This window comes from Typopeltis vanoorti, chromosome 5, assembly GCF_054136105.1.
Source record: "Typopeltis vanoorti isolate ZY-2024b chromosome 5, IOZ_Tvanoo_1.0, whole genome shotgun sequence".
Taxonomy (NCBI): domain Eukaryota; kingdom Metazoa; phylum Arthropoda; class Arachnida; order Uropygi; family Thelyphonidae; genus Typopeltis; species Typopeltis vanoorti.
In genome coordinates, this window is record NC_143553.1 from 53,640,547 (window position 1) to 53,667,692 (window position 27,146).

The window sequence follows — 27,146 nt, forward strand, 5'->3', positions numbered from 1 at the left end:
GATTACAATTCCGGGAATGCATGAGTCTTGATGTTTTCTTAGAGGTAGCACCCACTGACACTTACGCTGCTATTGTAATATTGGGCGATCTTTGCTCCTTCTTACCGAATTGTTTGGCATTCTTTCACATGTAGAGATTCACTGATAATTACTCTCATTTGAGCCCTTTTTGTTGACTTACATTTACATTAAATGTAAGTCAACAAAATAACTGGCGAATTCTAATTTGCCAGTTATTTCTTTTAAGACATAGTTAAATTGTGCCAAAATGATAAGTATGCTCATTTAATGGATATCTTCTGTTAGACTCTGGAAAGATGACATCATTTAGAATGAGGTTGTCCATTTCAGATCTAACAATTGTCTAATATGGCAGAGACTAATAAATTTGCATTGGAAATCAAAGTTTTGGGATCAATGTTGGGAAAAAACAATGAAAGATATAGTACGTTCTGGTTTCCAAATACATTAGAAATGTTTTGGGACCAGAAATTGCTGATGATATCCTTGTGAACTCACACTTGAAGTGGTGTGTACATATAAGAATGAATAACATCAAGAGGAATTCTTTGGTGTTTCCCTAAGACTTCTATTTGTTGAGACCAAATAAAAGATTTAGGGGGAAAAAAAAAAACTGAGCTGGAACAGTGTTTATAAAGAAAGAAATGAAAGACTTTGATCTGGTTGACCAGAGTTTCCACTGGAGCAGTTATTGATCTGAAATGAGAGGAGAAGAAGAATAAGGTCATCTCAGAACCTGTATAATGGTGTAGTGAGCAAAGGAGTAAGGAATGGATTATTGACATTGTGAAGTGGTAGACAAAAGGAATGCACTGTGTGGAGGTGTGATTGAGAATAGTGTGAATGAATTAAAGATACAGAAAAGTATTACATTGCTGGGCGAGTTAAACCTCCCAATGATGAATCTGGTATGCAGTTTATATCAAAATTATCTACTCATGTTTTTAGAAGCAGATGATAATTTATAGGGTGTAATAAGTATAAAAAAATTAATTACTTCCAAGATTTTATCAGTCAAATCGGCATCATTAGGGAAAGAAACTAATACACTAGAACAGTGCTTACCAAACTGTGGACCATTAGTTTTGTTTGAGGAGAGGTGCCGTGAAATAATGAAAAATTTCAAATGTTTTAAGACTAAGTGTGCCACGTCAAATGTCTATGTAAGATGCTAAAAATGTAATATTTGCATTTGATTTTTGCAATATTCGCTGTGTATGTTTTGTACTGAATATAAATACAATAAATATTATAATAATGTATGTCTGTATTACGAATTTTTTTTCCGATGGGGGGGCCGTGAAATATTTTAATTTTTCCAAGGGGGCTTTTATATCTATAAGTTTGGGAAGCACTGCACTAGAATATGCATCCAAGCACAATGGGCATAAGGAAGACTCTAGCAAAGTTTAGTTAGATTGATATTAGGTCATGCAACTAAGTCTATGAAAACAGTTGTATATGTCTAAATTGCATGTGTGCTATGAATTGATTTGCTTGTTTTGCATGGTGAAAAATAGGAGCTGCTAGGAAATGAGCATCTTTATATCTTCATGCAAGATTAATTAACTTGCTTTATTATTATTTCCACACGCAAAAGGTAGAAGAGCATATAGCAAACAAATGCTATGGGTGGACAGGGTCAGGAGAAGAATAATTTGTTGATTTTCTTGAACTGTTGGAGATTGTGGTATTCTGGAAATGCTTCATTCCTTCCACTCCAATTCTATGAATTGAAGTGGAAGGAATGAAAGATGAACTAGCAAGTTTAGCGAGTATGAAATTTGACTGTAAAGGGACGTTAGGCAGCTGTTGCTTGAGTTCTTGTATATTTGGCAGTAATTCAACAGAATTAGCAGCCATGCATAATAGTTGCTAGTTCTGTTGAACAATAGCCATAGAAATATATATAGAAGAGATACAATGTAGAAACTGATCTTCTATGGGAAAGTGACTGAAGAGTCTGTAAGAGACTGTCATTAATTATCTGAACTGTTCTTTGCTGAACAGCATCAAATTTTTTTGGGGAGGTCTTAAGTGCACTACTCCAAACACGAGAGCAGTATTCCGATTTAACTGGAGTTGGGATTTATACGGAGTAATAATTGTTCAGCAGAGAAGTATCACCTTGAGTGGAAAAGGATGCCAAATGTTTTTTGAAAGTTTATGATACTATAGAAGTGATATGATTGTACCAGGAAAATCTGGAGTAAGAGTTGGTTCGAGAAGAGAAATTTAGTCTTGAATGTTGAGCTAAGCTTTATCAAAAGCTAAGCAGAGAAGATCTGTGGTCATTTTCATGAAAATAAAACAAGCAAAACTACATACTGGAAGCATTCAAGTTCATTAGGTTGCTTTCACCCCAATCAAGGAAACAGTGGAGATCAGCATACTTATTACAGATGATCTTGAAGCACAAGATGTTTGAGCAGTAAAAGGCTTGTCATGCGAGTAGGATGAGTGGAATGTACCATTATCAGCAAAACTATGAATAGGGTTTGCAGTCAATTCGAGCAGGTTGTTGATATAAATTAAGAAGAGGGTGGGTGAGATGACCGAGCTCCAGGATGAAAATACCATCCACCATTACACATACAGATTGATCTAAGAGAAAACTGGTGATCCATTTACACAAGGACAAAGGCAGTTCAAATAATGATAACTTGCTGAGAAGTTCTCGATGCCAGAACCTGTTGGAGATGTCAAGAGAAATGGGACATGTTTCTCCAAACCTTTCCGTGAAATGGGTCCAAAGGTGCATGGTGTAGGTTAGGAGATTTCATGTGGATTCAGTGTGGTCACTAATTAAGGCACCAAAGAAGTTGACTGTTGATAACCTTCTCCATTACTTTAGACAAAATTAATGTGAGAGCATCAGTTTTTTTTCTAAAACTTGACAAAATATAAAATCAAACATTTATCTCCTTTTTTGGGAACTGGTTGTATACGAGCTTTCTTCCATGCTGAAGGTGGATGCCAGCCGAGTATGGTTTAGTGAATAAATGATAGAGGTGTTAATTCAAGAATACATTTCTTGAGAACAATGGGTGGGAGTACATTGGGACTGGATACCTTTATGGTATCCAAGTTATTCAGATTCTTCTGATGCCTTTCTGGCAGAAGTTCACAGGAGGCATAGGATGCAGTTATAGGTAAGGAAGAAGGTAATTTATCATGGTCATCTATGAAGGAATTGGAAGAGAAGAATGAAGCCAAGACATCAGCCTTGTCTTTAGGTGATTTTATAATACTACTGCTAGCTAGATAGAGGAGGTAGCACAGATGGACAAAAGTTGCACCCAACAGCTTTAGCAAGGAACCAGAAGATTAAACTGCTTAGTTGCACAAGCAGCAAGTTTTCTACATTTATCCTTGTGAAGTTTAGACTTTGCCCTTTTAATGGGAGTTGTACAAATTTGTGGGCTGTGTAGACTATGAAGAAAGCTGGTGTTTTGGCCTCAAGCCACTTATGAAAGGCTATTTATTTAGTAGTATTTGTTTGCTTTTCCCACTTGGCATTGTTGTAATGCCAGAGCACGTGAGATTGTGAATGGCAGAAGGAAGGACGTCCCACCAGAGATGAAACTTCGATGAGATTATGGTCTGAATTACCAAGAGGAGCAGTCATCTGAACAGATTATCTGAAATTCTTGTAGAAGACATTTTCCTCCCAATATCTCAGCCCTATTTCAGTTCACAATGTACTCAGGCTATTTCGTTTGGCAGGAAAAATTCTACAAACAGATAGAGGGGACAGCCATGGGTTCGCCACTTTCCCCACCCTTGGCCAACTTCTTTATGGAGACTTTTGAAGAGAAAGCCTTAAACTCTGCCCCACAAAAACCTACTATATGGCTTCGCTACATTGATGTGTTTGCTATTTGGCCACATGGCCTGGATACACTCCTCTCTTTCCTAACACATTTAAACAACCAACACCCTAGAATCAAGTTCACCCTGGAAAAGAGGAAACAATAGCCTCCCCTTCCTAGACACACGAGTCACCTGATGGTACCTCGGTTTATCAGTTTTTAGAAAACCCACCAGGCAGATACATTCACCAACAATTCCACCCTCCCCCCACACACAACAATATGGAGTTCTTAAGACACTATTCAACAGGGCTAAACTAATCTGTTCAAATGACCAAGCCTTAACCACTGAACTAAATCACATCCTTAACACTTTCTCAGCCAACGACTATCCCCCCCCCCCACAAAAAAAAAAAAAAATACTAAAACCAGATATCTACAACTCCTCACAAAAAATATTACTCTAAATCCATCGCCATTCCCTACATCCGAGGCACCTTGGAAAAAAATCAACAAAATCCTAAAAAAACATGACCACTTGTTAGACCATATAGAAAATTGGCATCCCTTATCTCTTCCACTAAAGACCAACCACTTCCCCTAGACCTACCTGGTGCATACCAGGTCCCTTGCAACTGTAAATTGTCCTACTCTGGCCAAACAGGCAGGATAGCAAATATCAGAATCTCAAAACACAAGGACCACATCCGATTTCACCAGTACAGCCACTCTGGGCTTGCAGACCATTTTTTTTTTTTTGGAAGGAGCTTTATTTTTAGTTTGGCTGTGGTGACACTATGCATATTTAAGGCTTAGATTCATGTTTATTGTTATAAAAGGTGAAGAGAAAAAAAAGAAGGGGAACATTTTTTCACAGGAGAAAATACACTCTTGAACATGTTGCCAATATAGAGAGCATTCAATCTCCAAACCACTACGTGGCCTCAACAGTGCCGTGTATGGTGTGGGTGGGTACATGTGTGTGTGTAAAATGAATTATTTGTAATACCTGGACAAAATAATTCAGTATTACAGAGAACAGTACACACTATTGTAATCAGTATGCAAGCACAGTATAAAGAAGGAAAACTGAAGCAAAAAAAAATAAGGAGAGGCTACAATTCTAAAAAAGCCGCTTACTGGGTAAAGAGTTTGACATTTTTGAATAAAGTCAGATATTACTGATCCCATTCCCTGCCACCTATACCAGACAGTTATAATGCTCCTTTATTACTGGCAATGTCCCTCATCCTACATATATACAAACTCTTCTCACTTGAAAACGTGCAAAAACTTTGCACTCAGCAATTCTGTCATCATGGTCACTTTCAATGTCTCCTACTTATTTATCTACAATCTTTTAAAGAATTAATTTCTAGAATTAAGCCAAATCCAATCCCCCCTCCTGATATTTCTGCCCTATTTTAGTTGCTCAAATTCTGGGTACTTCATTTAAGAAAGAAAATTCTGAAAACAAGGATCAAGGCCTCTCTTTCCCTCCTTGTAAACTTCTCACAGAGGCTTTTGCAAATAATGCCTCTATCAGATGTCTCAAAATCCTCGTTTCTTTCTACTTTGCAATACAAAAAAAGAAAACAATAACAGTCTGTATTCCCTAGACGCCTTAATGTCATGCTAAGCCCAAGGAATTTTAACTTTCATGGTTTACAGCAAGAAATCCACAACAGCACATAAAAAATCTCACCATCATACTCCACATAAAAATATGACACCATAAAAACATTAGCAAACATGGCAAAGGCACAAAATGGGTACCACTGGTGACATGCCCCAATTACTACAACCCTCCCCCACACATCAATGGAATAATAGCACTCCTTCCTCTCCACCCAAACATAAACTACAAGTCCTTAACAATTCATTACATCTGGACAATCTCTAAAAAACTGGCAAGTCTTAAACAAGCACATCTCATTATATTGATAATATTAGATTAATGTATTGTAGTTCTTGTTTTAAACAGGCATGTGATTGGGTTATTTAGTTTGCAAGTTGTTGTTCTTCTTTATAAGGCTGAGATACATCTACATCTGGATTACTGTGCTCAGGTCTGGTTTCCTGGGTTTTGGGGATGAGGAAGCAGTGGCGAAGATTTAGAGCAAGTGACCAAGATGGAGTATGGTTTGTGGAATGCTTCACTGGATAAAGGATTAAACTAAATTTATTATAGTCTAACTAAGTGAAAAATAAACTTTCAACATCTTTCTCTAAATCCAGAGTAATTTAATAAAAAGGTGGTACACCTTTTAGGAGTTGCCAAAAGGTAAAGATGACCTCGCTATTGCTTCTGCCTGGTATCTGAACATCTGGGCCTGGCTCCCACTGAAGAGACCTCAATAAAGGTCGGAACTAGTCTGGGTAGTGGCCTTCCCTTAATGCATAACATTATACATATCTGCAAGGAGATGCGTTTTGCATTATGGGAGATACTGAGATAGGAGTGATGTTGGCTTGGTTCACCTTTGCTACGAGTTAACCGGTGTTGTACTACCTGACCCCAGTCCTGAAGATATTTTCCGCCACAAACTTTGTTTGCTCACACTTGGATGAAGGATTAAACTAAATTTATTATAGTCTAACCAAGTGAAAAATGAACTTTCAACAATTAGACTATATTGTAGTCAGTAAACACTACTTCAATGGAATTCGGAACTCAAAGGTGATGTGCCGACTGTGGATCTGATCATAGATTGGTCTTAATGAAGATGAATATTCGCCTGAAAACAATAAAATTTAAAAGAAATCAATCCCTAAAATGGGATCTGAAATGGTACAAAATCCAATAATAAAATCAAAATTCAATGACAATATTTAAGAACTGCTGTCTACACAGTTGCAAAACGAAAATGAACCCTCTCGGTGGAATAGAGTACAAGCAGCAATCATAACATTTACTAAAAACCACATCAATAAACAAGAAGAAAGAAAGAAAAACCATGGATAACTCAAGAGGTAATCAAGCTTATTGATGAAAGAAGAACATGGAAAAGAGGAGCAAATGAAGAAGAAAGGTTAATATATAAAACTTTGGATAAAAGAATCAAACAGTTATGTAAAAGACTGAAAGAAAACTGGATAAATAGGCAGTGCACCGAGATAGAATTACAAAATAGAAACAAAACCAGAGAAGCATTCCTGAAAGTGAAAGAACTTAATGAAAAAGCAAAACATACACAGTCTAATAACATCAAGGACAAATATGGAAACATACTCTTTGATAAGGAAAAGATAAATGGAAGATGGGTTGAGTACTTATCAGACCTCTATGATGATGATAGTAACATGTTAGATGATTCACGACACCTTCAGTTAAACGTAACAACAGATACCACTCTACCCACAAGAAAGGAGGTAGAACACGCAATCAAGAATCTTCATAATAATAAATCCCTTGGGTGTGACAATATTCTGGCTGAGCTGTTGAAAGCTTTGACTGGCAATAATAACTATTTAGTGGAATCCATTCAGGACATCTATAAAACAATACAATTACCTGAAGTTTTTACATCTATCTGCATACCAATTCCAAAGAAACATAATGCACAAAATTGCGAGGATTACAGAACTGCGAGCCTAATATCCCATGCATCTAAAATTATTTTAACCATTGTTAACAAATTGAAAGAGCCATAAGTGGTGAATTGAGTGAACAACAGAAAGGCTTCAGAAGAGGAATGGGAACCATCAATGCTATCCTGAAACTAAAAATACTAATAGAAAGATCACTTGAAAGAAATAGGAACATTTACATATGCTTCATAGACTTTCAGAAGGCTTTTGACTGGACAAAACGTAATAAAACGTTCAATATATTAGATAAATTAGACATAGAAGATCATGTACTTAAGATTATTCGTGACACTTCCAAGGAGTACGAAGACTCATCGCAGGAGGACACCCACTGTACAACTCTCCATCTCTACCACTACACAGAATGTCTACTACCAATCACTTACACCAATGCCATCCACTGCCCACAACCACCACCACAGCTAGTATTTTTTGTCTGTAAATTGCGTGCATTCTGAAGGGCTGATTTGTCTGTATGCAGGATGAAAAACCCGAGTTTCTGGGAGAAAAAAACCCTACTACTCCATATGAGATCGGCTAACTCACCTTCAATTGAAAAAGTCCATATAAAGATTCCTCCTGTCATGACGAGAATCGAACTCAGGCTTTTTCTAATCGAAGGGTGCAAAGTACTGTCGTTCTTCCAATTGCGCTACGGAGATGATAAAATTTATAAAATTATAAAAATGATTTACACCAAAAAGAAAATGCAATTGTTTAACAATGAGACTTCTGTAGTGAAAATAAAAAGAGGAGTTAGACAAGGTTGTATCCTTTCACCAAATCTATTTAATATCTATAGTGAGACAGTGATGAAAAAAGATTGAAAACAAAAAATAGGCATTAGTATCAATGGTATAAAATACAACAATCTTAGATATGCTGGTGATACCATTCTAATAGCAGAAAACAGAAACAAATTAATCAAATTACTGCAGCTACTAATTGAAGAAGGTAACAAATTTAGATTAGATATAAATGCAAAAAAGACCAAATTTATGAGAATCTCAAAAGAAAGCAGATCCGAGCCAGAAATATTCATAAACAATATGAAAATTGTACAACAGAATACAAATATTTAGGCACTTACTTTACTGCAGATGGAAAGCAAGATAAAGAAATAAAAATAAGAACAGCTATAGCTAAAGATGCATTCTGGAAAAATAAAGATCTGCTCAGAAGTATCGAGACAAGAAAAGAATAAGAACATTAGTGTGGCTAATTTTCACATATGGAAGTGAGACCTGGATATTCAAGAAGAGAGTAAAGCAACAAATAATGGCCTTTGAAATGTGGTGCTATAGGAGAGCTCTAAAAATCTCATGGACAGAACATGTGACAAATACAGATGTCCTACAGAGAATGAGAATACAGATTGCAGGAATTGATACAGAGAAAGATGAGATTGGCAGGATATGTACTGAGAGGTTCAGCAGGACAGAGGATACTAACAGTTTTAGAAGGAAAAATTATGGGAAAAGGATCAAGAGGCAAAAAACGAAGGACATGGCTTGAAGATATAAGATCATGGACAGGATCACATGGCTATGCAGAAACAAAAAGGAAAGTCACCAACAGAGAACTGAAAGGACAAGGTGCTGCACCCTCTCACTGAAGAAGAAAGGGTTTTATAGGATTAATGCAGAGGAAATGTTTCAGTGCTTGGCTAGAGGGGCAAGAACAAGAGGTCATCCCTGGAAGTTGAATAAAGGTGAGGTTAGTAGAGGTGTGAGGACTAATTTTTTGCTTGGAGAGTTGTTAATGAGTGGAATGGGTTACCAGAATCAGTTGTTAGTGCTTTGTCTGTTAACAGGTTCAAGGACAGGTATGATAGATTGTGTGGATAGTTTGGGTCTTCCGTGATGAGTCTGACTCCATGGAGGTGCCCATACAATAACAATAATCACCTTCACACAACATAAAAAAAATTGGCACTCTTTATATAATCATCAGAAGATTGTCTACAACCATTTGATGCCCTGTAGTTACAGTTACCTGTTATGGTCAGACTGCCAGGACAGACAACAACAGAACTGTACATCATAATAGTGCATGCTGTGAATGCAAACAAACTGAATAAGCTTAAGGCACGGTTCAATGAGCTTTGTGTGTGATGGCATGTACCCCCATGATGAGTAACTCCGAGGAAGTCTGATGTTAATAGCAATAATATTATATCCAGTACTTGATGTTCCATTACTATGATTGCTCAGGTCTCACTTACCAATCCATGCCATAATCACTTCACAGGATTCACCAGAAAAAAAATTACCTTGCTCCACAGATGCAGATATAAACATGGAAGACTTTGTTGAATCTTTAATAATACAATACAGGTTGAAGCTAGTCAGTTATCATCCATGTATTTACAGCTCTTGATATGTACTGAAAACAATCATTGTATGCTCTACCTTTTGAATGTCACTATATCCCTAATGATGAGCAGTTTTTGTTTAAAATATTTGGCATTCACATTTTCAATAAACTTTATTTCCTTGTGAAAATATGTTCACATGTTATTCTTTTACTAACTTACCTCCATACTCAAAAACTGTCACAACATTATTTGACTGCATGAAATTACTGCATATTTTAGAGACTCTTACACTACTTATTATTACGTGACACCTCCAGAGAGTCCAAGGACTCATCATGGGAGGATATACTACTCTATATACATGAGATGTATACTTCATTATATACATCTCATCCTGTCTATTACTACTTAATTCTCCAACTACAACACTACTACCATCAATGCCATCTAATGCCCATCACCACCAACAACAGAATTTTTATGTGTCCTGAAGGCCGAGTTGCTTATACACGGGATGAAAGACCCAAGTTCACAGGAGAAAAAACCCTGCTACCACCGTATGAGATCGGCTAACTCACCTCCAACTGAAAAAGCCCATATAAGGAATCGAAGGCCACAATGTTTCGCTATTCTTCCAATTGTGCTACGGCGACTTTGCAAATTAATGGTTGAGAATATTCCAAATATACAGACCAGATGGCTTAATTCAGAAATTTAAATTTCATTCGTCTTTGCTTTACTCTTTCTTATCCATATTGTACATGTATTTGTTATACTGTAAACACTGTGCTACTTTCAAGAATACAAACATGACTTTTTGTGAAAAATTACTGACTTCATGGGGGATCTCTTAATAAGAAGATCAATCACTGGACAAGAAAATATTTTTCTAAGCTAAAACAGAAGTATACCTGGACAAGGAGGGTCTTCAGTGATTCCTGGTGAAAGAGGCTCACATCGATAATCATGAAGTGTTTTAATTACATGTGTTCCCACAACTGGTCTTCTTCCAAACTGTCGATGGTCTCTAACTTTGACATGCATTGCAGGCATATATTCTTCTTGGATGGGTAACATCTAGAAATTAATATTTTAAACTCTTATAAAAGTAACTTGTATAAACAATGAACAATCCATAATGAAATCAATATTATTAAGACTTTCATGAGATCATAACACAGGTAGATATACTGCACATAATATTTTGAGACAAGGATTAGCAGCACTGATACACAAATAGCCAAACAAAATAAAAACAAATATGTATCATATGGAAAGTAAACTAGCGTCTGTATTACATCAAGTCTATAAACCATTGGACACGCATTTTTTCATAGGTGCTGTTATATACGTTCTTAATGCATATGAAGGTGGCTTGGACCATTCCTGGTGAGCTGATGCTGTTATGTAAACTATTTTTCAAATTTTGGACAACTAGTTAGCTAGTTTCAACTTTTGAAGCTAGCTAACTCCAGAATTAGATGCATCTAATTAATTAGTACTCCAAACACATTTACACTGCTTGGATAGAATAAATGGACACCAAAGTGTGAGGAACAAACAGCCATGGCAACAACCTTAATAAGATGCAGGACCTCCTTCTGTTGCAAGGACTGCAGCAATGCTACAGACATACTTTTCACAAGCATACATTGGCGATCAATCGGAATTTTGTACCATTTATTCTGTAGGCATGTAATGAGGTCCCAGACTGTTGTGGTACAGTTGTCCCTTAACCTCACCTGATGCTCCAATGAGGTTAAGGAACATCCCACAGACTATCAATAGAACTGAGATCAGGGCTCTGTGGAGAGCAGTCAAATGTAGTGATGTTCATGTCCAGAAACCATGCAGTTACAGCAGCCTCATGACACAGTGCATTATCTTGTTGAAAGAGAATGGTCAGTTCTGTAGAAATGCCACAAAGTAGGAAGCATTGCATTTTCCAGATATCTCTCTGAGTTCAATGTTTGTGGCATCACAAACAGAGGTCCAAGGACAAACCAGGACCATACCATCACACTACCACCTCCAAATTTCATAGTTGGGGTTATACTCTGGTAAGAGATGTTCACTGGGCATCGCCATACCCACACATGTCCATCTGCTCAGAGGGTGTAGTGCGATTCGTTGCTCCATGACACAGCTTTCCACGCTTCCATGTCCCACTGTACATGCTCTTTGCACCACTGAAGACAATACTGCATTTTGGTTTGGGTAATGTGGAGCTTGCATATTTAAGTCTTAGCATGAAAACCCATGTTGTGAGCATTGGTTCTAAATGATTTTGCAGATTCATGTTCCAGCCAATGGCTACAAGTCTGCATTCAATGTGTCGGCCGGCTGATGAATGACGGTTTTTACATATAATCTTTTGTAGCATCCTATGGTCACGTTTGGCGAGTCATTCACTGTAGGCAGCACTTGCAGCTGAACTCCCTGTGCTTCCATATCAGTATGGTATTACTGATAGTTGACCTGAGATGGCCCAATTTATCAACAATTTGCTGGATAACTAGACCTGCAACATGGCATCCAATCACAATGCCTCCTTTAAACTGTCAATTCCGTTCTCACAGCCATTTCACCCAGACACAGTTGCACTGACTTGGGAGCATCATATTCCTCCAATTTATACTAGCTACAAACATGACTCATTACATGACATAATGCACCTTGCCCATGGAAATATCCATTGACTTCTTTCCAAGCAGAGTATTTAGGATGATGCACTCTTGCAATAAATTCACCTTAATTTTACATAACTTTTTAACAGTATTAAACAATACCAAACTAACTATTTTATAAAACAGATAGTTATTAACTTGCTTATATTTCACTGAATTTAAAATCAGCATCTTCAGAGCATAACACAACATGTATACACGACAGTGAGTAAGTGAAACAATACAAATTGTAACAGACAAAAGATCTAAAATTCTAATTTAGCACCTTTTAATGTAAAATTATTATAATTATGTGGAAGTTGCTCTTAGATTGCTCTAAGATAACAGTCTCTCAAATTTTGGCAGATTAATGCAACTATATTTGTTCAAGTCAGGAGAATTTTTTATAGCCACGGCTAACTCAAAAGAGTAATTTGCAATCTGAAAGAATCTTTTTTGAGTCAGCCATGGATATTAAGAATTCTCCTAACTTGAACAAATATGGTTGCATTAATTTGCCAAAAATTTGGGAGACTTATCTTAAAGGCAACTTCCACATAGTTGAAATACTTTTTTTTTTTTAACAACATTAGAAGGCACCAAATTAGGATATTAGATCTTTTGTCTAATACAATTTGTATGGTTTCACTCACTCACTGTCATGTATACATGCTGTGTTGTGCTCTGAAGATGCTGATTTGAAATTAAGCAAAATTTAAGAAAGTTAATAAACACTTTTTTTGTAAAATAGTTTGCCATTGTTAATACTGTTAAAAATAAGTTATGAATAACCTTCAACACCTGAGCTTATCTGTTAGACTCATCTTAATTTTAGTTTCTCTTCATTTAATTTTGTGCAAGAAATTCAGAGCATAGTCAACAAGGCCATTTTTATGAGCATTTCACAAAATTATATGATTCCTACATGGGAGTCTGAACACTCACATCACAGGAAGTCTTACATTAACCACCATTACCCACACAATACCTATATGTCTCAATCATCATTATCAAAGCACTAAAATCCATTTCTGGCAACCCATTCAAGTCACTGACCACTCCACAAGTAAAAAATCTTGTCCCGCACCCTTGCTAACCACACACATCTTCCAGAGGTGATCCTTTATACTTTCCTGTAATGTGTATTGAAATATTCTTTAGCATCTACTCTATAAGATCTCTTTAGTAACTTCTATTCTCATCATAACCCACTTTCTGCTTATCAAGTAAACTTAAAAAAAAAAAAAAAAAAAAAAAAAAAAAAAAAAAAAAAAAAAAACACACCTAAACGACAGATGTTTGGAGATAAATTTCACTGCCAATGTGAGCCCACTGCCCCACTTACTGGAGGCCTAAAGTGGCTTGATAAAGATATGTCTCTCTAGAGCAAGGTTTCTGGACTATGTAAAATATAAATACACAGTGTGCCGTAAGTAACAATTGATTTTTTTTTAAATTTTTTTTTAATTTTTTTTTTTTTTTTTTTTTTTTTTTTTTTTTTTTAACTGGATAGCCCTTTGAATAGAAATAACTAACGTGTTTATATTTTGACCATCAGAGTGTTGTAACCACAGGTGCAACTTTGAGTCAGGTAACAGTCTTCTTGTGGCAACTGTTAAAATAAGACTGAGTGGGGTGTCAGAAGTTGCATTGTGGAGCAAAGAGCTGTGATAAAATTTTACTGTAAATTAGGAAAACTGTTAAAGAAATGTACCAAGGCATAAAAAAAAAGTTTTATGGTGATGACTGTTTGAGCCATGCACAGATGTTCTGCTGGTTTTCAATGTTGAAAGTGGGGAAGGAATCCCTGGAGGATGAACCATGCTGTGAACAGCCAGTTTCTGAATGGACAAAAAAATGTGGTGAAAGCTAAGGAAATTGTTGCCCATGACAGGTGAATAACCACTAGGCTACTGACTGTACAGCTTGGTGTAGGTAAGGAAACATCCAAATTAACCTTAGAAAGAGATTTGCACAAGAGGAAGATTTGTAATGCACACACACACACACACACACACACACACACACACACACATCATTGACAGACGAACAGAGAGAGCACCAGGTTGCATGTTGTCAAAATTTCATCCATGCAGTTGATTAAGATCGTGACATGTTGCAAAAAATTGTCACCGGTGATGAAAGAGTGTTTTCCTATTTGATCCGGAAACGAAACTCCAGTGCATGGAACATCTCCTTGGAAGAGGAAAATCAGGTTTCAAAAAAATCACGTATCAAGACAATGGTCATTTTTTTTTTTTTTTTTTGATGCTGCTGAAATTATCCACTGCAAATTTGTTCCTGAGGACACCACAGTGAATGGTCAGTATTATTTATTGGTAATACAACATCTGTATGCCTGCATGTGACATGTCAGGAAAGAACTGTTCCACAACAATTGGTTTCTGTTGCTGCCTATGAAGCAGTTTTTGGCTTCGTTTTTGGCTTCAAAGTTGATCTGTGTGATTGAACCCCCCCCCCCCCCCCATTCACCAGATTTGGCTTCTACAGACTTTTTCCTCTTCCCAAAGATGAAGAGTGTCTTGAAAAGGGAGTGCTTTAGTGACACTGAGGACATCCAGTGTCGTGTGATCCAGACACTGAGGGACGTTGCTGTTCAGGATTTCCACCTTGCCTTCAAAGACCTGTAAATGTTGTGTTGAGTTGAAGGGAGATTATTTTGAATCTGTAATCGACAATTCCAAATACAGTTCTTTGTTTTGATATGACAGTTGTCTCATTACTTAACATGCACACACTGTGTGTGTTTAAAATAGAAAAAAAATCTTTAGCCCACCCACAGTACTAATGCACTATATTTACATAAAACTATCATCAGTGGGAATCACAAAAAAGGCAAATTTTGTCACCCAGTTCTGGATCCACTCCACCACTTTCATATTCTCCTAAAACCCAGATGACCAAATCTGTGCACATTAGTCTTGATGTGATTGTAGCATTAGAAAGAATGATAACAGCCTTCTTCAAAAGTGTGTTCTTCGATATACAATTAATCTTTTGAGCAACTTTTCTAATTCTTCCAACAGTTCAGTCTCAACACACAGCCTGTAATCTTTTCTTTTGAAATACATAACCTTATACTTGTGAACATCATCATTTGCCCATACATCACCTTTGATGACTATTGCTCTCTTCAGTTGCACATCAAACAATCACATATTCCCCAAATGCCACAACAGCAGTTGGCAGTATCCTGTCAAAGGCATTTGTAAAGTCCAACAGTATCTTGGTGTAGCTATTTTGCTTATCCAACTCTACTGAATAAATTACTCTCAAGGTCTATCCTTCTCAAAGCTATGCTGTCCCCCTCTCCATAGAGTATATTTCTATTCACCCATTCCTAAATTGTGCCCCTTAACCAACTTTTTCTTGATACCTTAATCACCACTCCTAAACTTCTGATCAGTCAATTTGCTACCTTTGTCTTAGAAGCCTCCTTTGTGTAATGGAACCACTTGGACTTCATCTGGCCTTGGGACTCTACCAGAGCTGAGACTTAAATTAAACAGCCTGGTCAGAGACACTGCCAATTCTTTTGCACCTTCTTATAACACCCACAAGCCAATATCCCATTCAGTCCCATGAACATATTCAATGATGTTTTGTAATACCTAAAACACCTCCAATTCAACTGCTATTCTCACACCAATCCCTGTCACAACTACCAATCTTCACCTAAATGATACAGTACTTGAACTATTTCTTCTGCTTCCAACACCTCCCCCCACCAGAATTCACTAAAGTCATCCTACTATAATTATTGTTCCTTTTAAAAGATCTCTTTTAATTTCTGTTCATATGATTTTGCCTTCTTCAACACTGGTCATCCTTCTTGCCTGTTGATTTGTACTGGTCATAAGCTGCTGATGGCTTTTCCATGTATATTCTCTCTCCTCGTGCCCCTTTAACCAGCTCTCCTTAACAATACTACTCATCCATTTAACTTCCACCTGATTTATCATCTTGATCCTCAGTATGCAATCTGACACCATTTCTCTCAAACATCCCTAAATCTCACATGTACTGTATCCTTGCTTGCAACTTCTCATGTTGTGCCATTACTCTAAGCTGCCTCCCGAATCTGTCAGAAGATTTATAGTTTTAGATACACCCCTTTTATTTAAAACTTCCATATGTTTAAACATCTGTTATTCATCATAAACATCCATCTATCCATACACAAGTATTAAGACTGGCTTGATGAATTGATTTTTTCTGAAATTTGGAATTTAGAATCCTTACAAAAATTTATCAAGCCATTTCAATTTTTGTTTCATCTGACAATTTGCAGAGAACAAAGGGACAACACGTGTCAAGATTATGTAAGTGCAATAACTGCACTATACTCTTGGCTGGAAGTTAATAAAACCTGAGATTAATTATTATTGGGGAGGGAAGTTTGAAGGAAGCACAATCAGACTTCATACTCAAGGTCAATAAACCATGTCGAATTAAATGGATAAATAGCATCATTCAGCATGCTGATAAAATGAAGTGTACTAGGACACAAGCAGCTAGGGACAGCTAAATCCTCTAGGTAACAGTGGTGGGAGAAGTATTTGATGCTGCTGCCATCCCAGCAATTTAGTGCATCAGCCAGTTGCTCTCTCTTACAAGTGTGGCATGTGTCACAACTTGCAAAATATACTTCAGGATGCCAGGCCAAAAATCAGCAGCATCAGTGGAAAACATTGGAAATTATTTGTGTGTATGAGAAATATGTGCAGGAAATAGAGACAGAACAGTCTTACTGTACAGAGTATAGAGAGGACTCTAAAAGATCTTGTGGGTTTGTGATTTATTACATGGTGTGCTTTTATATTTTGCAATAAGCCCTTTAAAAGAAATGAGCTAAAAAAATGAAAGTGCATGTTTAATGAAAAATTAAGTACTGAGTCTGTTTCTCAAAAAAATTTGATGGTGAACATGTAACTTGAACAATTTTTTTGTTGACATTTACCATAGACCATATCAATGACCATATGAAAACCAGAAGACATAAATTGGCTGAAGAAGCATTTGGCATCTGCTTCAAAACATAGTTATTTAAGAAGATTGTGTCCAAAGATGATGATTTAGCACATTCTGCTGCTGCAGAAGAAGTACTTGCGTATCATTCTGTAAAACACAGCTTTTAATTTAAATCAAATGACTGTTCTTCTAAATTAATAACACATTTTCAATTCAAGTTTTCTTATATATATACCAAAAAAAGTGAGGCAATAGCTATTAATATGTTGCTCTATTAGCAGAGAAAGAACTTAAACAGTTAAGTGATGTTGGTTAATTCCAATAATGCATATATTTTTTCATAAAACTCATTTGATGGATTTGCTAAAGTAAGGTCATGTTTTAGTAATCAATAAGGTGATGGTGTATTGAACAAAGGAGATGAATACACAGTAGTATATTTAGATTTTGCAAAGGCTTTTGATAGATTACCAGATGAGGCTGGATATCAGACTAGTGCATGGGATTGAGATTAGCTATCAGACAGGTATCTGCAAGTTGTGCATGGGGCAACAACATCAGGGAAGAGGAAAGTCACTAATGGTGTGCCTCAGGGTCTGGTTTAGGACTCTTGCTGTTTAACCTGTATGTTAATGATAGTGGGGAAGATTTGTATAGGGATATTCAGTTGTTTGCAGATGATGGAAAGTTGGGATGAACTCTAAGGAGTACAGCAGATGTTCTGACCTTACAAGAAGACTCGAATAAACTGAATTAATGGGCATGGGAGTGGGGATACCAGTTCAATGTTATGAAATGTAAGGCTTTAAAATTTCAGAAACAAAGATGGGATGTAGAATTTATGATTGGTGTGGATATATTGTTGGAGGTGGATAAGGATCTAAAATTAAGAGGACACATTGCCAATATTGTGAGAGGGACACAATGAATTCTGGGAATGTGGAGGACAGTGACTTGTATAAGTAAGAAGATTCTAGTTCCATTATATAAGGTCTTGATTAGGCCACACGTAGACCATTGTGCATAGGTTTAGTAACCTGGTTTTCAAAAGGCTGAAGAGATGTTGGAAAGGATCCAGAGGCGATTGACTAAGATAGTTTCCGATCTCTGGAATGTTGAATATGAAGAAAGGTTGAGAAGATGCAATTTTCAGAGTCAAGTGGATAGGGGAGGAGAGTCGATATAATAGAGATGCACAAGTTGGTAAGGGGTTACTATAGGATTAAAGTCGAAGAGTTTTTCATAAAATGGTGGGAAATGGAAAAAAGATGTCATCCCTGCAAGCTGTACAGCATAAGGAGGGTGTGAGAAAGAGTGAGAAGAAAGTTTTTTGCATGGAGAGTTGTGAATGATTGGAATGCACTGGCTGGGAATATGATGGGAAAACGTTACATCCTGAAATTGATAGCACACCCCAACTCAATATCACCAGAGTTAAAGATCGGTACTATCAACATAAGAAGCCTGAATGGCAAAGAAATAAGTACCAGATCGACATAATAGGGGTGACTGAAACAAAAAAGACAAAAACTGGGGAGATCTTTCTGAGCAATAAATACAAAATGTTATATTCAGGAAATGACAATCAAGGAAAAGGAGTAGCAGCATAGTATTCAACACTTGAATGGCAGGCAGTCTCAAGTAGAGTGATGTGGGCAAATATCAGAATGGGGAATTGGACAATGAGACATTTGTGCCTATGGTCCCACAGAAGGTTCTACTAAAGGTAGAAGTGGAGGAATTTTTTTGATGCTTTAGAGAAAGCAACTGACATGATGAAAAAAAAAAGTTGGTCCTTGTTGGGGATCTAAATAGTAGAGTAGGAAATGGCTGTCAGACACACACAAATATTTTGGGAAAATTTAGAGAAAAGAGCAAAGCTAATAATAATGGCAAATACCTGTTGGATTTCTGCTCAGGACATGGACTAGTTATTACTAACACCATGTTCCAACATAAAAATGTGCACAAATTCACATGGAGAGAAGAGGCAAGGAATAAGAAAAGTCTCATTGACTATGTTATTGTTGATAGTGATGTTTTCTCCCTTGTGCAGAACACCAGGGTGTACAGAGAATTTGAAATTGGAAGCTATCACTATTTAGTCTTGAGCAGGATAAAATTGAATTTCATATTGAAAAGAATAACATGTAAGAAAGTTTTAAACTGAATAAAAATTGAGCAGCTCTCAGATGTGAACTGTAGACTAAAATACACAAAAGATTATTGAAAAATAAAATGAAAGTGTTTGAGAACAGGAACCAAACCTCGGAGATTCAGTGGCAAGCCTTGAAGAAAACCTGGATTGATTCAGCCAGAGAAGCATGTGGTGAGGTTGTCTGCAAGAATAGAAAAATCTGAACTCCATGGTGGACACAGGAAGTTAAAGAGGCAGTGAAGGAAAAGAAGAAAGCATATCAAAAGTTCCTGGCAAATAAGTCAGCTTGTGCTCTTAGAGAATACAGAGACAAATGTAAGAAATCTAAACACTGTGTAAAACTAGCTAAACAAAAGTCATGGGAGGACTTTAGCAAGAACATAGAAAATAAATATCAAGAAGGTGGTAAGATATTCTGGAGGTTATTGAAGAAGCTTAGAAATGGAGGAAGGAGTGCTGTAAAAGGAGTTAGAGATGAAGAACAAGGTGACATGAAAACAGAAGAAAAAGATATCCTTGAAGTATGGAGTAATTACTTCGAAAAATTTCTAAATGAAACAAGCAGTGATAGCACATTGGTAAAAAAAAAACACTCAATAGGCATACAGTCAGGAATACATATCCATTCTTGAAGTAAAGGAAGCCATCAAAGACAGCAGGAGTAGATGATATTCAACCAGAAATACTGAAGTATGGTGGTATAAAAGTCTTACAGTGGCTGCACTGCATAGTTCAGAAAGCCTGGAGAGAGGGACGAATTCCTGATGATTGGAGTAGAGCTCTAATAGTACCCATATATAAAAAGGGAAATAAAACTGAATGTGAGAATTACAGAGGTATTTCCCTACTGAGTGTTCCTGGCAAGATTTATGCCAATATACTTGAGAAACGGTTGAGAAGAATTGTGGAAGAAAAGCTTAGTGAAGAACAAGCCGGATTCAGGCTAAATAGAGGCTGTCAGGATCAGATCTTCACTTTACGACACATAGTTGAGAAATCATGGGAATATAACAAAGATCTGTATTTAAGTTTTGTCGATATGGAAAAGGCATATCACAAGGTGCCAAGAGAGAAGCTATTCAATATGCTACAGTTATATGGTGTCAATGGGGCATTATATTAAGCAATACTTAGTCTTTATTTGAATTGCAAGTCAGCAGTTAGAATTGAAGGAAATACAGGAAGATGGTTTAATGTTAAATCTGGTGTGAGACAAGGATGTACATTATCCTGTCTGTTATTCATTATCTATATGGATCACATTATGAAGGAAACATGATATCAGAATTCGAGATGTTAATGTATGCACTTTGCTTTATGCGGATGATGTTATACTTCTAAATAAATCCGCTAGAAGTTTGCAAGATTCCCTGACTAAACTGAATAACTGTTGTAATAGATATGGTATGAAGGTCAGCAATAAAAAGTCAAAGACAGTGAAAATAGGCAGAAGCATTGAAAATATCAACTGCATTGTGAATGGAGAACCTGTAGAACAAGTAAAACATTTCAGCTACTTAGGCACGATTTTTAGTGAAAATGGTAAATTAAATATGGAAATAAACGACAGAATCAACAAAGCAGGTATGGTAGGAAGTCAATTGAATAAATTCATATGGAATAAGAGAGAAATTAGTCAGAACACTAAATTAGCTGTATATAAGACAGTGTTCAAACTAGTTTTAACTTATGGATCTGAGAGCTGGGTCAGAAATAAAACACTTGACCAAAGACTAGAGACTGCAGATATGAGTCCTGAGAAAGATTAGAGGCGTGAACAGATGGCATGAATGGCAATATCATATTAAAATTGAAGCTATCAGGAAAGAACTAGACATTGCCAGCATCCAGGAATGCATTAGCAGAGCTAATCTCAGCTGGTATGGTCACTTAAACGGAATTGGCAAGGGAAGATTAGCAAAGCAAGTGTTCTCTGCCAGGTTGGCAGGAAAACGACCCAGAGGAAGACCAAGATATAGGTGGAATGATATGGTACAAAGTGCCTAGGACGATAGAAATATAAGATCTGATAGTGTTGGAGTCTTGACAAGTAACAGACTGATTTGGAGGAAAATTATGGATAGGAAGTTATTAATGATGTAAATTTTTCATGTAGTATTATCATATCCTGTACACCCCTTGAGGGTACATGTCAGGAATTTGATGATGAAAGTTACATCCAATAGCTTTTGCATGGGATCAGAAGGCACAACTGCCACTGGTATAGAGTTTTCTACATTCAGCTCCATCACCCTTCACTAGAAAATAATATTGTCTTCCCTATAAAATACTGGGTATTTATTGGCCTTTCTTTGTATCCCCCCCCCACCACCTTCAAATAGCAGCAGAGTGCATAGTAAAATGCTGCTTGCTATTTGAATTTGTATACAAAATGTCTAAAATGAAAATCAGTAATTTCCTCCTGTTAAAATCTAAAGTTTTTTAATTGAAATAATGCAATATTAAATATGAAATTATACTGTAACAAAAGAATCTGATTTAGCCCGTACCTATTCATAATTTAAAATGCTTTGTAACTGTCTGCAAATACTTGAAAGTCTGCAAGGCATTTGGGGTAGGATAAATTAGGACCAATTAATTTGTTCTTGCAGGGGTGGGGGTAAGTGACCAATGATCCCAAAATACTTGCTAAAGCTTGGTATAAGAAGTTCAATAAGCCATAGTAAACCAACTAAATGTCTATACTTTTTGGATGTTTCATGTAAATAGATGTTTTTTTAATTCTTAAATTTACTTTAGCAAACCTTGTGTTATATCAAACTATTTCTGTGGTTCCTACAGGTTCAATATAGTGAGTGTTTAGAATGCTATTCTAAAAAACCATACTATAAGCAAACCAACTCATTAAAATAGGTGTTAATTCAATCTTACCATTTCCATATAGAGCAAAGGTTCATCAAAATTAGGATTTGATTTTGCATTCTTGATAACTTTTGACTGAACTACCTCTCCACCACACTCAAATTCAACACAAGGGGTTGTAATTGGACTTAGTTCGAAAGTCTTCATGTTTCTAACTCCCCAGCAGAAAATCTAAAAGAAATAAAATATTAAATTCAATAATGTAGGCTCTTAATTAGAGAAGTGATTTAAACATTCAACATATGAATGAACAGGCCATGTACAACCCCCCCCCACACACACACACACAGTCCAGCAGATGTCAGGGGTGTTCCACAAGAATCTCGAAGATACCAAATATTATTGCAGTAAAGAGGTCCAAATACCAATGATCTTTCATCTCATGTTTTGACTCATTTTCAACAGGTAAAATACACGTGCATTTTAAATTATTTTCTTAGCATCTAATCATAGCATTAACTACAGGGTGTTCGGGATAAATTTGACAGTTTCGTAAGGAAAAAGAAAATCTTCTTTGTATCTATTAAATTTAATGAATTGACAAAAAAACATTACAGGCAGAGTTAATTACAATACTATCAACAAGATTTACTCAAAATAACCACCATTAGCATCGATCACAGCTTCAATTCTGCTTCGGAACCTCGAACAAGCTGATGCTACAGTCTCCCTGGGAAGGGCCGCAAAAACTGTTTTAATTTTATCCATTAACTGGGCTTTTGTATTACTGGAAGTGCGATTGGTGTCTTTTTCAACTGCGCCCCATACAAAATAATCCATGGGGTTAAGGTCTGGGGAGTTTGGAGGCCAAACATTTGGACTGGTGAAGTCGTAGAAATTTTCAGACAACCATTTTTGACTTTTCCCAGAGGTGTGGCAAGGGGCCGAATCCTGCTGCCATACATACAGCCTACCATTGGCTACCCTTGTTATCCAGGGCTTGACTACAGTTAGCAACTCCACGAACAAAGCCCGAATTCCAATGCCAGGGTTCTTCAACACCTGTTCCTGCAGATTTGCGAGGAATTCTGCTGTACGAACGCAATCAGATCGTCTGCTAGGGATCTTTCTTCTTGCTACATCCTCGTAGTCACCATTGCAAGTCTCTAGTTCATGCCTGATTGTTTTTACTGTATTCAGGGAGCATTGGGCAGCAGTCGTAATATCCTTATTTTGATGGCGGGCACGAATCATCATGATACAAGTTATTCTCTTCCATGATTCAGGTGGGTTCCAGCTATCCATCCTTTCTGACATCTTGTATGTGAATGAAGAAGGGTCCAAACTTTTAAATGAAGAGAAGTGTGTGTTAATACATGTAACTTACGGAAAAATATAATTAATTATAAATATGTCAAATTTATCCCGAACACCCTGTATATACAAATATTTTCTCTCATGGAGTATACTGTACATTAACTATACACAGATCTCTCAATTATCTGACCAAAAAACTAAACCCTAAGTTAACTAATCCTTGAATGGATAAGCATGCCATCTGACTAATCAAAGCACAATGTAACAATATATTCATTTAACTGTACACTTAGTTAACCAACCAGCAAACTGATTTCCAATAAAAACGAATTAGATAATTGAGAGAAGATTACACATAAATCAAAACAGTTCATAAGCATTTATTTCAGTCAGAATCAGGCATTTCATTAACAGGTATGATTTCTAAATAAATTATAAATTTGTCTTTCTTGAATAATATTTATCAAAAGTAAACTGACTCCAAGAGAGACAAGTCTCCCTATCCTCCATGAAAGAAAGCCAAGTGAGTTGAAACTAAGTAATATTAAAAAAAAAAAAAAAAAAATTAAATGAGACCAAAACTCACCTCAACCGCCATCAGCTGAAGCCTTGGTCTAATAGCTGGAGGAACAATGTACACATCTCCACGTTTTGGTGGAACAAAAGGTAATTCCAGGTCCTCAGCCTAGCACAGACAAAGGGAAATCTCATTTATAAAGTTCAAAATATGCAGAATTACTTACTTTGATCTAAAACTAATGCAAATACTAGTTTCATTTTGGAAAGCAAAGTTTTAAAGAAAATTTGGAATTTGTTTAATTTTTTTTGAAAAAAGCTTCTGTTAAAGACATCTCATTAATAAGGGATAACAACTTTAATAAACTTAATGGGATGTTAAAAATTTGATACATTTCAAGTGACTAACTTATGTATGAAGCAGTCCCACTTCTCTCACTCCTGTTCTTTGAGAATATTATTATTATTATTATTATTATTATTATTATTATTCAGGCCTCCAAGGAGTCAAAAGACTCATCGAGGGAGGTCCTTTCTAAGACAAAGTCTGTCAAGACTCATCGAGGGGAGGTCCCCCCCTGAGAAACACAAAGTTCATCATACCACTCCTTAAACCCACTGACCGTTCTCGCTCCCACCACTCCATCAGGCAATGCATTCCACGGCTCAACCACCCTCCACACAAAGAAACCACTCCTTACCCTCTTGCTCACAGTTTCCTTTCGTAACTTCCAGGGATGGCCTCTTGTCATCACTCCTTCCCACTGATCAACCAAGCGAAAGAACTCCCCAGTGTCAACCCTGTAACCACCTCTCAACAGTTTAAAAGTCTCAATCATATCACCTCTCCTCCTTCTATCCACCAAACTCTGCAGTCCACATTCTCTCAGCCGATCCTCATAACTATCCTTGTACAGTCCTGAAACCATCTTTGTCATCCGTCTTTGTATCCTTTCCACAGTTAATTTATCCCCTTCAAATCCTGGGGACCAAATCTGAGAACAATAGTCCAAGTGTGGTCTGATCAGAGACTTATACAACGGAATGATAACCCTCTTTTCTCTGCAGGTCAGTGTCCTTCTCATAATAGCAGCAATCCTCTGTGTTACCTTCACCACCTTTGCAATATGTCCCCTAAACTTCAGGTTTCTATCAATCATCAACCCCAGATCTCGTCTCCCCTACTTCCTCCAGTATAACTCCTCCCATAGAGTATGCAGCATCCCATCGATGTTTCCCAAACCTCAAGACCTTACATTTTGCTGCATTAAACTGACACCCCCATTCATTTGCCCATCTAGCTTATTTAAATCCTCTTGCAGGGCTACCACATCTGCACTATTACTAATAGTCCTTCCAAGCTTCGCATCATCCGCAAACAACTGAATATCCCCCTGCAATCCACTGGCTATATCATTGATATAAAGGTTAAACAATATAGGTCCCAGTACTGAGCCCTGTGGGACCCCACTTGTACCCCTCTGCCTCCTGGAAACTGCTCCACCATACACAACTCTCTGATACCTATCAGACAGCCAATCCTGAATCCAGTTGCCCAATCTGACATCCAGACCCATGTGCTGCAACTTAAATATCAGCTTATCATGTGGCACCCTGTCAAATGCCTTCGCCAAGTCTAAGAAAATTGCAGTATATGCCTTTCCCTCATCTAATGCTCTTGTAACTTTATTATAAAAGGCTAGCATATTGCTAAAACAAGAGCGTCCTTCCACAAATCCATGTTGATTCTCACAGATAACATTACCCTCATCTGCCCAATGCTGTACACGGTCCCTCACTACTTTCTCCAAGATCTTAACAACTACTGATGACACACAGACTGGCCTATAATTAGACACTTCCAGTCTGCCACCACCCCTATGAAATGGCACTATCTTACCCTCCCTCCACTCCCTGGGCACCTTTGCCAAAGCCAGACTTTCACTGAAAAGCCACGTTAAAGGTATTGTCAATTCCCTAGCACATTCTCTCAAAACTCGTGGCGAAATACCATCCAGTCCCACAGCTTTACTGACATCCAGAGTACTCAGTATCTGAAACACACTCTCCTCCTGTACCTCCAGACCTCGTACCAGTCCTATCCCTCTAGCATTAAAACTGACTCCTCTAGGATGAAATACTCCAATAAAGTGTTCATTGAACAATTCCACTATGTCCTCTGCATCAGTCACTCTATTCCCATTTTTATCCCACAATATCATTCTTCCACAGTCATTTCTCCTCCTACTGGCCACATAGCTAAAAAATTCCCTAGGATTTTCTTTGGATCTTAGGGCCAATCTCCTCTCATATTCCAGTTTCGCTTTCCTTACCACACGAGTCACTCTTCTGGCCTGTGTCTTATATTCCTCATGCATCTCTTCACCTGTCTCCTTATATCTTTTCCATAGCCTCTTTTTCGCATGCAATTCCTGTTTAATATTGTTTGTCATCCACTTTACTCCAAATTGCGCCCTCTTCTTCACTCGTGGTATACAACTTACCATTGCTGATAACAAATATTCTTTCACAATTTCCCACGCACTGGTGATATCCCGGCCTTCCAATTCCTCCCTCCATGAAACTTCATGAAGTTGACGTCTAAGACTATTATAATCACCTGCCTTATAATTCCACATAAGTTCCCATATCATAAGTTCACATATCATTTGCATGTCAAATGTTCAAAGTGCTCATAAGTGAAATTTTGAACATTATTGATATGCAAATGTGTGGAATAACAAAAACATGATCTTGGTATGCTCTCTCTCGCTCTCTCTGTGTGTTACCAAATTTTAGGATATTCACAATTCAGTTCAGTATGATAGAAATACATTGCACTGGAACTCTTCTTGGAAATCAATCTGGATAGGAACAAACTGCAATATGATTTTCTGGATGACTTGTGGATTAAAGCCATTTTGAGTTAGTGT

General features: G+C 37.1%; 1 protein-coding gene across 3 annotated transcripts in view; it reads right to left on the bottom strand.

Moving 5' to 3' along the window:
* LOC150106416 (dysferlin-like) overlaps nt 1-27,146 on the bottom strand; it is a 328,783-nt gene that overhangs the window by 154,871 nt on the left and 146,766 nt on the right. For all 3 annotated transcript variants that reach the window (XM_090393128.1, XM_090393127.1, XM_090393129.1), the window contains exons 34-36: nt 24,284-24,382; nt 22,450-22,611; nt 10,653-10,818 (exon numbers count right to left, since the gene is read on the bottom strand). In XM_090393128.1, coding sequence (XP_090249254.1) covers nt 10,653-10,818; nt 22,450-22,611; nt 24,284-24,382 — 427 coding nt within the window. The remainder of the gene's footprint in view (nt 1-10,652; nt 10,819-22,449; nt 22,612-24,283; nt 24,383-27,146) is intronic.